The 18,149-nt window shown below is 34.2% G+C and overlaps 1 protein-coding gene across 1 annotated transcript in view; it reads left to right on the forward strand.

Annotated features, from left to right (window-relative positions):
* LOC149803428 (prolyl 4-hydroxylase subunit alpha-1-like) overlaps nt 1–16,712 on the forward strand; it is a 45,613-nt gene extending 28,901 nt beyond the window's left edge. The window contains exons 8-14 of the mRNA XM_089953926.1: nt 1,386–1,471; nt 8,972–9,089; nt 10,670–10,720; nt 13,339–13,428; nt 14,221–14,289; nt 15,342–15,438; nt 16,627–16,712. Coding sequence (XP_089810052.1) covers nt 1,386–1,471; nt 8,972–9,089; nt 10,670–10,720; nt 13,339–13,428; nt 14,221–14,289; nt 15,342–15,438; nt 16,627–16,712 — 597 coding nt within the window. The remainder of the gene's footprint in view (nt 1–1,385; nt 1,472–8,971; nt 9,090–10,669; nt 10,721–13,338; nt 13,429–14,220; nt 14,290–15,341; nt 15,439–16,626) is intronic.
* Nucleotides 16,713–18,149: the final 1,437 nt, after the last annotated feature.

Here is an 18,149-nt window from a genome sequence, read left to right on the forward strand (position 1 = left end):
TATCATGTCTTACCCAGGCACATTATCCTGACACCAGGCCGACCATTCCTAACACAAACCTCCTAATGCTGAGTGCCAAGCGAGGCAGCTGTTAGTATAATTTTTATAAGTCTTTTGGCATGATTAGGCCGAAGTTCGAACCCGCGACCTCCCGTATCCGAGGCCACCGGAGCGGTAGGAATAATAGTAATACCTCCATTCTTACGAGAAACAAGGCAAAGAAAATAAGATAAATACAATTATTATTATCTCTGATTATGTCTTTGATTAAATCTAAAAACAAAAATCAATATCGCGAAAACACTGGAGTACAATGTGATAAATGATGAAATGGTGACTGGTGACTTAAAATTTCTCTTATTTAAAAAAAAAAAAACTTCCGCAATGGATGATAATTGGACGTGTTCTGATATGCAGATCAATAAAACATAAACTTGTGATCTACAAATTATCAACGGTGACAGGTTGTCTTATCTAGACTGGTCTCCTGTGTTCATATTATATACTGAATCTTATCCTAGACTGACACATTAATTATTATAGAAACTGAACTAGTTCCGTGAATCCGTGTGAGCAAATGTCGATCAAGGCCAAGACTCTCAATTTTAACGACAATCTGAAATTAACCATGCAAGTTCTAACAAAGTGAACAATCACCTATGCTACTTTTCCTTTCTAGCCTAAATGACCGGTCTAGAAACTTGGACAACAAGACAACTCAATCTCTTAGAGGTCAGAAGGTTTGCAAATTAAGAAAAACAATTGTTATTTTTAAATGGACAAGACTGCACTGAGATTCTGGATGTTCCTTCTTTGACAGGCCAAAACATTTACGTAAATCTGCATTTAACATCGCAAAACTTAAAGTAAATAGAGAACATTTGTTAAACTGTCAATTCCACCTTGACCAGATTATTCACACTGCAGACAAATATTTTATATTTGGATATGATCAATTTCTAAAGTGACCTGTTTAGGTCTGGGAAACGTTGCTGATTATAAAACAAATTTCGTAGAGCTTTATTAAAATCATTGTTCATAAAAAATATCTCATTTCTGATTCTCAAATCAATGTTAATTATCCATTACCCATTGTTTGATGTTTGATTCTAATTCATCACGTTTTATTTTTAAAAACATTTGCATGAATGATTCGACTGGATTTCAAAGTTGGGAATGTGTATGAGATGTGAATCAGCAAAAATGGAAAGATTAGCACAAACGAATTTCATCTCGGGTACTTGTTTTTAGATTTATTATCCCGTTTTTTTCCCAAAATGGATTTCATCATCACACACATTTGGTTATCATGATGTTGAAGGAGATACACATGGTAGATAATGCGCGTTTTTATATTAACATGCCTCCGTCTCTTTATGTTAAAGATATATCCAACATTTCAGCTCAAGAGATCGCTTGTTGCTACTGGTAACGATAGTACTGGGAATACAGAGATTCGAATAAGCGAAACGTAAGCACTCTTAATTGCTTAGAATGGTAGAACGGAATGGGTCTATTGAGCATTTTATAACTAATACGTTTTTGAAAATATAGGTCTTTCCGATTTGCGTTCAAAAGACAACACATTGAACGGTTTTAGAATTTTGTTCAAAATTCAACTTTTAGATTTTTTATTGAAAAGTTAAAATTTCCAAATTTTAAAAGTTTAGTTATTTGAACAAATGTCTAAAAATCCAAATGATTTAGACTAGTGGAAGCTTATTATTTTATAACTTTCACATTTTTAAGTGCTAAAAAATCGAGAATTTAAAACGTCTCAAGTATATTGTTTTGTGTTCATATAGATCGAATTTGTCATTTGCGTATGTTCTCACTTCGATATTGTATCCCCATTATAATACTTAAGCATTATGAAAATGATTTACTTTGGCCTTAGCTCTGATTACGTTGCATGCAACCGAAAACTAAAACAATAAATAATTAAATAAATGTAAGTCTAAAAATAGCTCATGCTATCTTAACATGCAAAACCATTATTTGTCATAAGAAGAACAAACATTTATCAATTAGTAGCAATGATTTGGATATGAACGATAGTGGCAATATTATGTTTGTAAACCCATCAGAGGAAGATCCAAGGGGTGTCTTACACATTTAGTCTTTAGCTTATTAACCTATGATGACAGTTAATATGAAGAACACATTTTTAAATGTAAGCGGATAACAAAGAACTATAGTGTTATCGTTCTTTGGGGGCCTGGCATGAAAAAGATTTAGTGGGGAAGATAGTAGTGTGAAATAAATTGATCTGAAGTCAACCTGAAATATTGCACTACCTGTCTGGCATTCAAGTCCTTGCTACTAATATATAATCAATTGTTATGGTTGTGAAGCATAAGGTTATGTGAGCCCTGCATCTTAAGATAGCTGTGAGTTCTGTGTATTACAATAGCTGTGAGTTCTGTATCTTAAGATAGCTGTGAGTTTTGTATCTTAAGATAGCTGTGAGTTCTGTGTATTAAAATGGCTGCGAATTTTGCATATTAAGATATCTGTGGGTTCCGTGTATTAAAATAGCTGTGCGTTCTGCATCTTAAGATAGATGTGAGTTCTGTGTATTACAATAGCGCTGAGTTCTGTATCGCAAGATAGCTGTGAGTTATATGTATTACAATAGCTGTGAGTTATGCATCTTAAGATAGATGTGAGTTCTGTATCTTAAGATAGCTCTGAGTTCTGTGTATTACAATAGCGCTGCGTTCTGTATCTTAAGATAGCTGCGAGTTCTGTATCTTAAGATAGCTGTGAGCTCTGTATCTTAAGATAGTTGTGAGTTCTGTATCTTAAGATAGCTGTGAGTTCTGCATCATAAGATAGCTGTGTGTTCTGTGTATTACAATAGTTGTGAGTTTTGTATCTTAAGAAAGCTGTGAGTTCGAAATCTTAAGAAAACTGTGAGTTCTTTGTATTAAAATAGCTGCGAGGTCTGCACCTTAAGATAGCTGTGAGTTCTGTGTATTAAAATGCTGTGAGTTCTGCATCTTAAGATAGCTGTGAGTTCTGTATATTAAAATAGCTATGAGTTTTGCATAATAAAATAGCCGTGAATTCTGCTTATTAAAGTAAATTTGAGTTCTGAATGTTAAAATAGCCGTGAGTTCTGCATATTAACATAGATGTGATTTATACATGTTAAGATAGCTGTGGGTTTTTAATGAGTTTCCATATTCGTTTTAATGAACGTTCCAATCCTTGTGATTAGTAATTTACACAAAAAGCATAAAGTCAACTTTTAAAGCGAAAAAGGCCGAATATTAATTTCGAACTTAATACTGGTCATAAATAGGATTTGTTGACCAAGTGTTTCGAAGTCTCCAACTTGCGCCCGAGTAGTAAAAATTGCTGTTACAGAAACATGACTACTCGTGAGGAGTAAGTGATGGGTGGACCCGATGAAAGCTCACCATCACAGAGATATAAGAATGAAAAGAGAACACGACTGATAATAAGTACAGAATAAGGCTGAATAATCAAATGAATCTGAAATGCAAGACTGAGGCCGTAAGCAACAACAGCATGATTAAATGCTTCTAAATATCACTGGGAGAATCAAAATGTTGAGGATATTGTGAATACACGTGGAATAGGATCAATGCTTATAAAAAATAAAAAATAAAAATATGTTGCCTCTTCTAAGGTTTATATCTTCCTGAATAGTTGTAACTATGAAACACTACAGACACACTCGTCTCCTAAGCGCCCATTACTTTTGATAAAAACATTGTGGTTTTGACAAATAATCTGACACGTTGAGCCTGGCGTGTACAAGGATTTAAAAATTGCTTACTTGATTTAATGTCTTCCTTAATGAATACATACTAACTTGAATGTAATGGCGTGATGTAATATTCTAAGGGAATGGCATAATTGATTTGATCTTACTCAACACATTCCTTGATTATAAGAGAATCTGGATACGACGTGGATTGAACAATATTCGCACTTCTCGAGTATTAGTATTGAAACATGCGCTATACCATTTATTTTCTTATAGTACTAAATTCTCATAAATGCTTTGAGAGGTGATTATTGTCGGCATGCTAATGCTGTAAATGTAATATAACTTTCTTGAGTCTATATATAAAATTATTCTGGATTTTGGAAAAATGAGAGAGAGTCTGAAATTCAATAGAACTAAGAAAGGATGTCTTTAGTGTTTCGTAGGCTACAACGTTTGTCGATAGGTAAAAGAGAAAAGCCACGCCTACTTACAATGAGCACAAATCAGATTGTATTCTACTCCAAATTCGAAATTATTCAGCGCGTAACTATTGGAATTTCCAAGCTAAGGCAATCGCCAGTGTATATATTATAAAACCTCGACCAACATGGCCTGTCGGTTTGACCATTTTTTGGGAATACTTACCGTGTTAGGCCTTGGTCCGTCAGATAATTAGGTATGGAGGTGTGCATACGCTGTAGCTTGCATTAGTGCGAGAGATACTTTAGCCTTACAATACAAGACTGATCAATACACTGCAATAGATTTCTATGGTGTGAGCAAAGCCTATTTTGCATTGGAAAGCCAGATCAATAGGTCCTTTTAGTCAAGGTCTAAATTCGTGTTTCTGTAGCATACGATTAAATGGCGAATGCCACTCAATAAGAAAGGGTTCAAATGTAAAATAATAAGGTATTGATTGTAGCATCATTTGTGTAAAACTGAAAAGAAAGGCTTTTTAAGCTTTTCACTAGTATGCTATTATATTTTATCAATTTATTCATTTATATCAAACACAACAATCGGACCTAAGGCTAAAATACAGCAAACTAAAATGCTTAAAATTAATCAGGACGTGTTAAAATCGAGAGAGGAATTACGAAACACTATACTGACATGTTTGAAATCTACATCAAAAGTCAAATTTCCAGATATCGTAAGATTTTAGATTTTCAATTTTGCTAAATAACTAAACTTTAAACATTTTGAATTTTTGACACAACATTCAGAAATTTCGATATGTGCACAACATTACAGAAAAATTTGAAAGTTGAATTATTAAGTGGTACACTGAACGGGTGGCTAAACAGTGGCAGTGTATGTAGTACGGAGTCAACATATTTGTAGCTTCAAGACAATATCAGCGTTATAAGATTTCAATGCATTACAAATAGTTTGGTGTTGCCTTTCTGAGTACTTGGTGGGCACGTATGGAATCAACAGTGATTAACATGTTAATTTCGTTAGGGAAAGAATTAGTGTTGCTGAATTGTAAGTGATTGGTACACAAATGTGTAGCTACTAGGAGGTATGCTGTTTTGGTTTCAATTACATTACATTATACGTCCATATAGGTAAAACAATGTAAGTAAACAAACCTGATACTATTATTTTGGAACGTAACTTGGTTGCATTTAATAAAACTAGTGTTTTGTGGCGTTACGATTACGCTAGGCTAACAATCATAATGTACAGGCTGCCGGCGAACGATGTTATGGGCCAAAAGCTAACAGTCTAAATGGATTACTAGCTGTGACTAACGCATTTCCGTTGTACCTAAACCATATATCCATTTTGGAGGGTGAAACAAATAAGTAGGCTCAGGATGAGATCTATTGGGCAATAACAATAGCTAAAGGAGACGTCAACAAACGATGTTAATTTGTTGTTGTTCGTGTAGCATATGGATCAGGCTGAAATCGATTTGGTGATAACTATTGCTAAAGAAGACGACAGCAAATCATGTTGATTCGTTTTTGTTGATGCGCGAAGTGCCTTGAAAAGTACTGATGCAGATAGCACAATATACTCCTTTGTCTTTATATACGTTATACTGCAAAAGCACTTGCAGATCTTGTAACCTTTCTTGTAGGAAAACTACCACTATCGCACAACGCGCATGTATCTAAGGAACTAGGTAAATTATTTATTATGTACAAAGAGACATGAATCATACGTGACCTCTTTGATGATTAAGTTTATTGTTTCTCCAAAGACAAAAGAAGGCAAACAGCAAATAGAAGACTAATTTTAAAAAATGAAGGACAAACCAAAGTAAAAAGCATCCGAGGGTTACAATGTATATAGAGAGTTTTGAAAGGTTTGTAACACAAGAAAAGTGGAGGCTGATCTACTTCCTGCACGATTGGAAATTACAACACAGGTTAACTACTGGAGGCAACAAAGCGTGTTGCAAAAGAAGCCAGACGGAACATCCTGCACAAAAATTTTAGTACTTGGAGTGCATAATAGGCTCGCCAAGTGGATCGTCTCAATGCAAAAGTATATAAGGCACGTTACAAAATAATTGCGGCTGTAAGTAACAGAGTGAAGATAAGAGGAGCAAAAGGAGACAAGAGATTGTTTCGGTGCAACCTTTTCATTTTCGTGAAAGGATCGTAAATACTTTAAAAGTGACCATTCAAAGGCATAATACTCAACTATGTATATCTTTAGTGTCGCTAAAGAGTGATGATTATTTTTTAAAAGATTTCGAGGACTGTAACGTATGTAACAGTGCAGGCTGATGATACTAGTACTCACACCTCCGTTGCAGTTGGAACTCTTAACATATTAAATATTAGGTGCCCCTGTTTTTGCATCGACAAGTGGGGATAGCAGCTAGAGGAGACATTTATATCGTGGTTTGGGATTGTAGCAAATGTTGCTTACCCAACCACGTATGCCCATTTTGAAGCATACTCACACACAACCCCCCCAGATATATATATATATATATATATATATATATATATATATATATATATATATATATATATATATATATATATATATATATATAAAGAAAAAAGATGTAGTCGATGCAAGACCTATGTCGTAACAACGAAACCACACAAACTGGTTGTACTTGTCGAAAGTGCTAATGATATAGTGGTAAGGGCTTCCGCACTGCAAGATAACGGAATAACTGCTTGATATCTGTTTGGACTACAAGAACTTCATAACCTAGGACGTGCAGGCAGCCAGATAGGATAAACGCACCCCTGCCCAATTAAAACGAAGTCAGTTAGCACATTGCAGGATGTACATACCCCACCCCCAACTTTGCCTTCCTCGTTGCAGACGGACAAAAGTTTAATCGTGTCATACTATCAGCGATGGTACTTGTTCGGTACTTCTTCAGCTAACAATCCCGAAGGAGAAGGCGGCTAGGGAAGATCTGGGCGAGAATCTAATCACAGTAATGGCCAACGTTAACATCTGTTTGAAATTATTGTATGCATGTTCTTGTGGTTCTGAACACAACCAGCTAGCCCCTCGAGTTGGTGTATGGTATATAAGTCGACATCGACAATGAGAATGGCGTCCTATCCTTTAACATCATAGGAAGTAAAGGTAGCTTCATCTTCGGCACGTCAGCAAGTCGTTTGGACGTAGGAAGCTCAGCTACCATTTTATGTGCACATCAGCTGCAATGTCGCACAACACACCAAGAAAAACTGATCAGGATGTGCATGACCAAGACCAGCTGGTAGCCTTCTGAAAGCTTTCCTTAAAACTGGTTAATATTTTTTGGTCGAGCTCTGTACGCAGGTGGATATTACTGTAGACCACGTCCTTCCTCTTGTCTTGCAGGGATGTCCCCAGGCGGCCTTGTTATATCGTCTGTCGGCAAATATATATGCAAGATTAGTTTACATACCTTTTTTCGTCCTCGTTGACCTTAGAATTAGTAGGTTTGTTCCACTGACACAAAACCTTAATTGTGTCGTGAAACAGGTTTTGTGCGGTACGAGTTCTCAGAGGATCGTAAAACCAATCACCCGCTCCTTGTCAAACACGAGGACCGTTCCAGAAATAAAGTCTTCATTCGTGGGGTAGAAGAAATGTATGACTCTAGTAAATCTATCCTCTCGTTGGGGTTTTGGACCCCTTTAATTGCTATAATACAAGTATAAACTGTCGTCTGGCTTTTAGTCTTTTTCCACTTGATTTTGCTGCACCATCAAACTCCTACACTGACAACTGAGTTGGGACTGAGATTTTTTCGCTTTCAACTTGATCGAGATGGTGCAGATGGAACACTAATTTTTAGCTGCATTTGGCTATGTATTCTACAAAATAACAACAGGATTCATAAGCTTATAGAGTTATAGCAATCATCAACCAATGGCGGTGACACTGAGGTTTCGTTTCACCATTGCTAACCTGAAACATAAATTAAATATAGAAACGAAATACACTTGCACATTCATTAGGTGTAGGTCACCAGGAAGCTGCAGACAGCTCTATGCCCTATAACCTATTCCACCTCTCTAAATTGGATATGTAGTCCTGGAACGACTTTGTTTCACTCCTAGAAAGCTTCCTAACGAATATATGTAAAATGTATAGACCAATTGTATTCCATGAACACATTTCCAGCTATATTGGTAACCAATAATCACAAAACTATATCCATCACGAAAACTTTTATTCATGCATCGGATGTTAAGGCAAACTGATTACTCCATGATATTATATTCGCACGTAATCTTTTCTTTCCTCACAAACCTTTTTTTTTCCGTCGAGTATTTATGATTGTACAGTAGGTAATATGTGCAATACTGTATAATCGTATGAATCTAATTGACTCTTAGTACAAAGACAACATACGGAACAGATTTTACTAGTATGTTATCAATTCAGATTGTGCTGTGTACACTATATATATATATATATATATATATATATATATATATATATATATATATATATATATATATATATATATATATATAACACTATATATATATATATATATATATATATATATATATATATATATATATATATATATATATATATATATATATATATATATATATATATATATATATAACACTATATATATATATATATATATATATATATATATATATATATATATATATATATATATATATATATATATATATATATATATATATATATATATATATATATATATATATATATATATTCTGCATTTTCACTTAATTGATTTTTATAATCATGAAACACAATCAGAGGCTGGCTCAAAGATTCGAGTCATCCTGTTGTTGACCGGCTTGGGAGGCGAGTCGAATTAATAACTGGACTCAGTACCAGACAGTATCCGTATGCAAGTCACGCTGAAGACATTCAGGTAAGACTATATGGGAACAGAGCAGGCAGGGAAAACTTGTAAGATACTTAAGGGCAACAGTTACAACCTGCACATATACACTTTCTTTCAAAATTGTCTTGTCTGACTTCACATGATTGTCTCAAAAGGACAGAGAGAGGAGACATGTATATAGTTATCTTACTATGTTGGGTCTTGGGATTGCAGTAAAACCAACAACGGGACTCATTACCATGACATAATGGGCCTTTTAAATCAAGCTGCAAGTTTGCACTAAATACATAAGGCACATTAATGGACGGATAATGAATTAGTTTTTGTTCAGAGGTATTTAGGATTCAGTCCCAGGCGAATTCCTAATTTTAGGTACTCGAAGATCTAGATATAAATGTCTATGGTTTAGTTACTCGAAGATCTAGATATAAATGTCTATGGTTTAGTTACTCGAAGATCTAGATATAAATGTCTATGGGAATTATATATATATATATATATATATATATATATATATATATATATATATATATATATATATATATATATATATATATATATATATATATATATATATATAAAGAAACAAAAGAGGTAGATAAGTAAACTAAAACATCGCTTGAGCCATCCTGCCACTGAGAATTTTGGGAAGGAAATCGAGTAAAAAATAGGACTTAACACCAGGTATTGTGCATGCGAGTCACACAGAAGGCTCACATGTAAGACTGACACAGCCGACAGACAGTCAGACAGTATGATAAATAATGGCCTGTAACAATTGTAGGAAGCGAGCCAGAAAATAAGTACAAATAAAATGGGAATAAGTAGAGGACAGTATGTTTATGAAAGCTACTCAGTAAATCAAGTGTATACATGTGAAATAAATATTCAGCATGGTGCAAATTTGAACATCAGGCCATAGACGGCTTAAATAGGAACGTCTGTCAGGAGTTATATCGTGAGAAAGAATGATATCTGTATTTGGTATCAACTCCTACAAATAAACGGTAATTTGACTCGAATATTTTCATAGTTCTACATCAAATATTCAGTTACTTTTAAAACACGAGAATATTTGTCTGCCGGTACGATCTAGTCTATTACGTACTTTAACATCTAGGAGAAACATTGGCTGTGAATACAAAACAAGTACAGCTCAATAGTTCTTTTAAACTTAAGTACAGTGAGGGCGAAAGTGGAAAAGTAGAAATCACGTTCACAGTTAAATATTCCAATGCACGGCATAGTATTGATATAATTTTTATGTAAATATGTTATCACAGTTTGAAATTGTCCTTTAAAAAATGTTGTCACAGACCCGAATATATTGAACAATATGATGAATGTCTGTTGTTTCATTTTTTTAAAAATGTACCTTATACATTGGCCTCGATATTAATTTATAATTTTAATTTAATTACGACCTCAAACCTTCCACCATACTTAATTACGTTTGAATTTGTTTTGTATATTATTAGCATTTATTTATACCATTTACCACCCAAACATTTTACTTGCCGCAGAAACTTGGGGAGGTTTACAATATCAATGGCTAAGATGGTGTTCAGCCTGTATGAAATACATGAAAATTTTAACATTACTTTCAGGTTCTGAATTATGGAATAGGAGGAATGTATGAACCACACCCAGATTCATTCGTAAGTCATATTCAATTTCCTATTCTTCCTAGTTCCTTCGCCTGTTTAACTACTATGTTTCCTGACCAAATGTCACCAGAATGTTTGGTCAACAACTGCTAGTCACCCATAAAATCCAAAGTTAGCGGGCCGTCTTACGTAGGTTATATATTTTCCCATTATGAACTCTCTCGCACATTTTATGCCACATCTCATGCAACTTTGGACTGAGGTGTCTGTTCAATTGTTATCTACAATACGTTGAAATCAGGTGTTGTATGTTAGTACTAGACATCATAGTGAGGCGCTGAGGGGAAGAATCTCATCAATAGAGTGCTCATCAAGGACATGTTCTTGTCAATGTCACATGTAGCGTTTAATAGGTACAGGTTATTTTAGGTTACTCTTGACTTCCGATATCATATAAAGCTCATGCAGCAGAATATTTTAAGCTTTAATACATAACTTTCCTTCAAGTTTTAGGTATACTGCTTGTACATGTCTGTGTGGTTATTGTCTCTTTCCTTGCTTATACAAAATATTCATGATTTTTTTTTTTGACCTTAGCTATGACTCAAACTAGAAAATAAAAGCAACCACTCTCGATAAAATGTCACATCTGTATACGATTGTATGTTTATTTATATACTTCAATCCGGACTCAAGGACTATGAACATACAGAATATTATGTATGGTTTCTCTGTATGTAACGAACAATAAAAGGAAAACATCGAGCCATTTAAAAAGGTGACTTATTCACAGTCAAATGGCTTATACTGTTGTATTGTACGTCAAATGGAATATTCATAAATAACTGCTTCCAGTGTGTTACGGCTTCTGTTGCTGCATGCAGGTGATAACGCAAAGAAAACTCAACTGGATTGGTTGCATGTTCGCATTAATCACTCTCTCGTTGCTTGAGTTACTACTACATTGTGTACCAGATAATTATTTTTCTAATATTCTCCATGCTTTCTGTATGTGTTTCATTGGAAATGTTGTGAGGGAAACCAATATTTAAATTGTAATAAAACAAGCATGCTGTTTAATGTTCAGACCGGTTTCCCTGGTCTTACACTTATTACTCCATCCACACACATATATCGGAATTCTACGTAGTCTTTGAATATAGGTTTTCCTTTTGAGTTCTAATCGCTCCTTTTGTAAGTATATAGTATTTATCAATATATACTTAGTAATTTATCACATATGACTTGCAAACGTACACGGCGTGCTGAGATAACTCTTCCCCGAACAACCAGAAAGACCCACCCGATATGTCCAAGCAATCCTTCGTACACTGTAAATCATGTATAGTCCATATAAACTGTTTGAAAGATAGCAAGTTTAATGTATCCCCAATAAAAATGGGACAAGTAATTTAGATACTGAGTTTGCCCTGACTCCAATCAATTCAAATAAGTTATCGTACCTTTTAATCTTATTGAAAGATTCATTAAGTGCAGACTAACCTTGGACTGTGACAATAAAAGATACGCACGCAATCACACACACACACACATTACATTTTACGTTATAAACTTGCATTTTAGGCATTTTGCGTGGAAAGTAATGTATTCCATTTACAACTCAGGACCGAACCTGTACAGGAACTAAAATGCTTCCGTTCGACGTATGTGTGACAGGATGGGCCAACTGCTGTCATATCTATCGGTATAAGATTTTCTAAAATTATTTTCAAAACTGGAGGAGCTGAAGTCCGCAAAGTGACATATCAAGTTGGATTTTAATGACAGGAATAACATAAACGCGGTAGACAGAATATATGACTTCTATGCACAGTAAATGTAGCAACATTTGAGTGATTAAGTGTGAAATGGGTTTTAATTTATTTCAAAATCTTAACTTCTCAGTTCGTTTTGTTGAATGTTAAAGTTTGATCTTTGCATAAGCTTAATGTGTGTTTTTATTGGATTTCTACTTACATACAAAGCTGAATTTATTAACCAGTGCACCGTTCCTTAATATATTTAGGGTGGCTTGCTGGCAGGTGGAGACCATCTGGATATACGCCCGCCATAAACTGATTTGATAAAGTACCCATACCCATCTTTATAAGGATTTCATTGTTTGAGAGGGACAACGTTTTTAAGTTCATTTTTATACTATGTTTTAAAATAGGTTTTTGACAGTGTATTTTAGATATTTTTTGTACTAAGAAATATATTCCATTTTTAATTCTGGTCCCATATATTTTAACAACTAAGTTTTTCACAATCAGACCATGTGGCATGCGATGCGACTACTTCTTCCTTACCATCCAGTACCTAGACATATTAAAAATGTTTCAAATCATGGAACAACACTTGTCCACACAGAGCCGTTCATAGTTACATTTTAATGGCAGTGATAATATAAGTGTGGTAGACACAGTTTATGAGGAGCTGGTCGAATACATATGACGATTATTGCATAGTTAATTTAGCAACTCATTAGTGATTAAGACTGAAATTGGTACAAAACTCAACCCCTGGTTTGCTACTTCTCTGAAAAACACTTAATGTTCAGGAAACTTTATGTTTAATCTTCTAATAATACAAAATGTGTATTTTGATTTTCGTATTTACAAATAAAGCATTGAATATTTAACCAGTGCTGTTTTCCATAATATATTTAGGGAGTCTTGCTGCCTGGTCTAGACCGCATGGGTATCAGCCCACGCAATCTACTGGGTTCTGGAGACAGAGTGGCTACATGGCTTTTTTACGTGAGTAATTTATCTTTTATGCAAAAAAAAACGTGGCTTTGAATTTCTGTATATTAGTGCTTGCGTTGGATATCATGCAGGAAGCATATGTCGATATTATGGAAGTTGATTTGATTTCTATATCATAATCAAACTTTCAGTGTCACATATCAAAGAATAAAGACAGTGATAACGATTAAAATTATAGCGACTGCAAGGTCAGTGAAACTTAACTACTTCATTCAATTGATAATCCCACAGAAGGTTAGATTCCATTCAACTGGACGTGGTAAAAAAAACAAAACGTTTTCTTTGTACAAGACCACTACTCGCCCTTTTAATAGGATACCAGTTTCGTTTTCTAAGGAATCCACTTTGTGCTCCAACAATATGATAGACTGTCATTGTAGAATATTTGATGGTTTTGTCTCAAGTTACAATTATATTATTAATTGTGGTTTTCAATTTTAGTAAAGTATACTTTTACACGCTGATTAGAGAGCCTGGTTAAGTTAGGGTGCACAACTGCTTCTTTTATACTGCTTCTTTTTAGGGATATAAGATTGATATAAAGTCTGCAAATTATATGATGTTACTGCCTAAGCGTATGGCACTAAATCCGATCAAGACATTCATGCACTAGAGCTCAAACAGTACATCTAATGCTAACGATACTCTCTAAATAAGTATGTTCTCAGAACTACTTTATTTTCTGCCGTACGTTAATTACTTGATTTTTTAAAAGAAAAACACCCTTCACCCCTGAATTATGTAGATGTATCTGACTCGCATAACTCTTGATAACTATTTCAGTTAGAAGACGTTAAAGCAGGGGGAGCGACTGCTTTTGTTGACATTAATGTCACAGTTCCTGTAGTAAAGGTACGTGTACGCGGTTAATGTTTATGTTTATATTTCAAACAACTCTCTTATTCTTATACAGCTTCATATTTTTCTGCATGCAAATATAAATGGATAAACTAAGAACTAAACCAAGGCTGAATAAATAAATAAACCAGGTACATAAAAACGTAAATGTTTCAAAGACTATGATTTGTTTTTCTGTGACCATTTATATGAATGGCTTCCTTTCTAAATGATCTCGCTTCGCCTTACAGGCAGGGAGTAGCAACATTTTTAATGAAAGTAAAAAGCCCGAACTTTCCTCAAAGTGAAGCTAAGTTGATTTTATCTTTGTATCTGGTACATACTATAAATTATCCACGGGACAAATTTAAGGTCTGTTTTTTACGCATAATTAGGTAACACTGGCATCTTTCATCTCATGGAAATATCCTAATTAATACTCACTGTATGCAACAGTATTCGTCGAAGATTAAATGTATTCATTTATATTCTTCAAAAGAACGGTGCTCGAGTGACTATCACTGCGGAATTCCAGCCAGGAATATAATGTGTCTGGGCCCCGAAATGGTCATTGCAATGTTCTATCAAACTTGATATATAACTTTGAAGCCAACAGCAATTATACCAACATTTGCTTGGTATTACCTGTGAAGGTTGGACATCCCATAATGGCTAGGGGCCAAAATTGGCAAAGTGGTCTAAAGCGCTCACCGTTATGGAACAATGCCATCTCATCTCTGTCTGCGTGAGTTCGAGTCTCAGGCTCGGCTAACGTTGGTACGTGAGAAAGATTGCCAGTAGCTTCTCGTGGGTCGGTGGTTCTTCCCGGGGTTTTCCAGACTTATTCCACCAATTATACTGGCCGCCATGTATGGACTATCTTGTGCTGAAAAATGGCGTTAAACCGTACAACAACAACAACAACAACAACAACATAATGGCTGAGTCGAATGGTCTTGAACGCTTCACATTTAAGAAAGTGGGCTCGGTTTCACCATTGTCAGTCATCAAAAGGCTGGTTAAGCCGCAATCTCGAATGATTTTTAAATGTTGTACACTATTTTCAGGGGGCTGCGGCGTTTTGGTACAACTTAAAAAAGAACGGGGAAGTGGATATAAACACATGGCATGCTGGATGTCCGGTGCTTTTGGGATCTAAATGGAGTTAGTTATGCTCTAATTGTGATATTTGATTGAGTGTTTTAAATTTGATTTTACTGCGTGAATTGTTTACTTTTTATATTCATTTTTCTTCTAATTTAATATACATTACTCACATTTTAATCATAATTTTCCCTTATAATGTATGGAACTCAGAAATAAAATTACCTACAGAATACAAAACTTTTAATTTTCTAAATTAGGCGTGTACTAGTCTATTGTATTTGTAAAATTTCATTTCATCAATGATTACTATTGATTCATTTTGAGCGTGAAATTTGCTGTTCTTGCCAAGCATAAAATATACAATTCTGACAACAGTCTATGCTGATTTGATCACTTCTGTGTTTCAAAGAAAACAACCATCAAATTTAGAAACTGATCCCATTGCTACCTGAATATACATAGATTAAATAATGTAAATTATAGATGGCTCAAGTAAGAAATGTATCTGATACAAAATTGCTTTTGAGTCTTATTTTTTTGTAATGAATCAATACTTTACATTCTGTCTTAAATTATGGAATAGAAACGAGCGAAACCAACAAGTTGAATAAAATGGAGAAATTATTTATTGTCTCAGCTACTAAGTGAAAACATAAGAGACACTTGCAGCATTGTGTATTAAATCTCTTTTATCATAATGAATTCCAATAGCATTGAAGTTCCTGATATACCACAATGATGCAATCCATACTATTTTTGAATGAGTACTTAATGATTCCGAAAAAATGTATTCATCAAAAGCATGTAAATACTTAATAATTCCAATGAAAAATATAAATAAACAATTATGTAAAATTATATCTGAACACACCTGTTAATTGTAAACAACTGTAATGATTGCGCATTATTTAATGTGAACTTATGCTCATAGTCTGATAGATTTTATCCGATAGTAACAGAGTTGTAGAATGAAAACTTTCGACATTACCATGGAAACCGTTTAAAAAGAAACACGATTTGGAGCATTTGAATTATATAAGGTACTGATATATATATGTTTTACAAAAATATTAATCAAAGAACAATTCATCTTGTCATCGCAATTTTGCATATCATAATTCACTCATCCAAGGTTCCATTTAAAAGGGTTTCCACTTATTTCAATTATTCTAACATTTATTCTAGACAAGATATTATTTGTCATATTCCCAGTATACATTACATTGTTTCTCTGTATTATTTCAGTTTCCAACAAATGGATTCGGGAAATTGGCCAATTGTTTCGTCGACCTTGTGGCAAAAGTCCGAATTCTCAGGATGTTCAGTTGTAACGACACATTTAGGAACTGTTAATGCAATAAAAGTTTGAAGTGGATGTACCTGCAAGTTATCAGTCATAGGGATACTTTTTTGACTGAATATAAATCAGCATATTGCAAGAATAGCCAGTATGATCCTGTCTGTTGTAAATATGGATACGAATAAGTTACACACACACACACACACACACACACACAAACACACTCATATATATATATATATATATATATATATATATATATATATATATATATATATATATATATATATATACTAAGCATATCATGTACATTTAAAACAAGCTACATTTAACTGCACCTTGTAACGTACTCGTGTACTTTTGCACCGTAGGTAAAATCTATTGTCCAGTTATGTGGAAATATTGAAAATAACTGTTGTTTCTAAATCGTGTTTTTCCTATTCATTCACTCTTTCTAATAATGCAATACAACTGGTAATGCAATCATAACCTTGATTAAGCTCTGGAATGTGTGATAAATATCTGTCTTCCCCAGAATAAAATAACGTTTACCTAATGTTCATGATAATGGTGTGACGGATCGAAAAACAATGATATATTTATATAATCAAGCTAACCCGCGCTTGCAGCAGAAACTATCAATACACTGTGTTATCTTACACGCATTTTGCAATAAATTAGTTTTCTCAAAAAAGGTTCGTTTGTTATAATTGCTCATTGGAGTCTAGCATAGGAATAACGCAGAAAATGTATGATGGATATGAAGCGTAAGACAATGAGAAAAGGCTAATTGGAAGCAGTTAGACAATAACCAAGTTTGCGCGCAACGTACACAATGCTCGTGCCACATGCTGAATCCGCGTTCCCAGAACTTATACAAACAGCTAATGCTTATTCGGAAGTTCCGTAACATGATTTCACAGGTTGTTCTTTTTGACAGAGATTTGTTATTTGTGGCCATTAATTCTTTTATATAGATAAAACTTTCGGATTCATTCACGAAGTCAGCAGTATCATGTTTATGGAACGAACACAGCGAAACAACTTTTTTAGTAACAATTGAAGTGATCATGCAGTTAGAATGAAAGGTTTATGCAACAGGATTTATTTTGACATTAGTAAGTATCTGTGTTTTATTTTATTTCCTTAATAGTACGATTCATGTAATAAAATAAAAAATACTGACATCCACCAGTTTTATTTTCCTGGAAGTGTCAATCCTGCAAATAATTCTCTGTTACAGAGTTTTGCTCTTGCCTGTTTCTGGGATACGTCTGACGAGTATGTTTCGCTTTATAAACTCGTGTCATAAAATTTTCATGGGTTATTATTGTATAAACACCTTTGACAACCCTGCATCGCCTGAGAAGATAGAAATGGCAATTGAAATTTGCAGCAGAAAAAGCGTCTTCTATGCGCTGAATAGCATCCGCTGATCCTGTTGGTCGATATTTTCTATTTTGATGTA

The sequence above is a fragment of the Sinohyriopsis cumingii genome, chromosome 3 (genome assembly GCF_028554795.1).
Source record: "Sinohyriopsis cumingii isolate HCF-2022 chromosome 3, ASM2855479v2, whole genome shotgun sequence".
Classification (NCBI taxonomy): Eukaryota; Metazoa; Mollusca; class Bivalvia; order Unionida; family Unionidae; genus Sinohyriopsis; species Sinohyriopsis cumingii.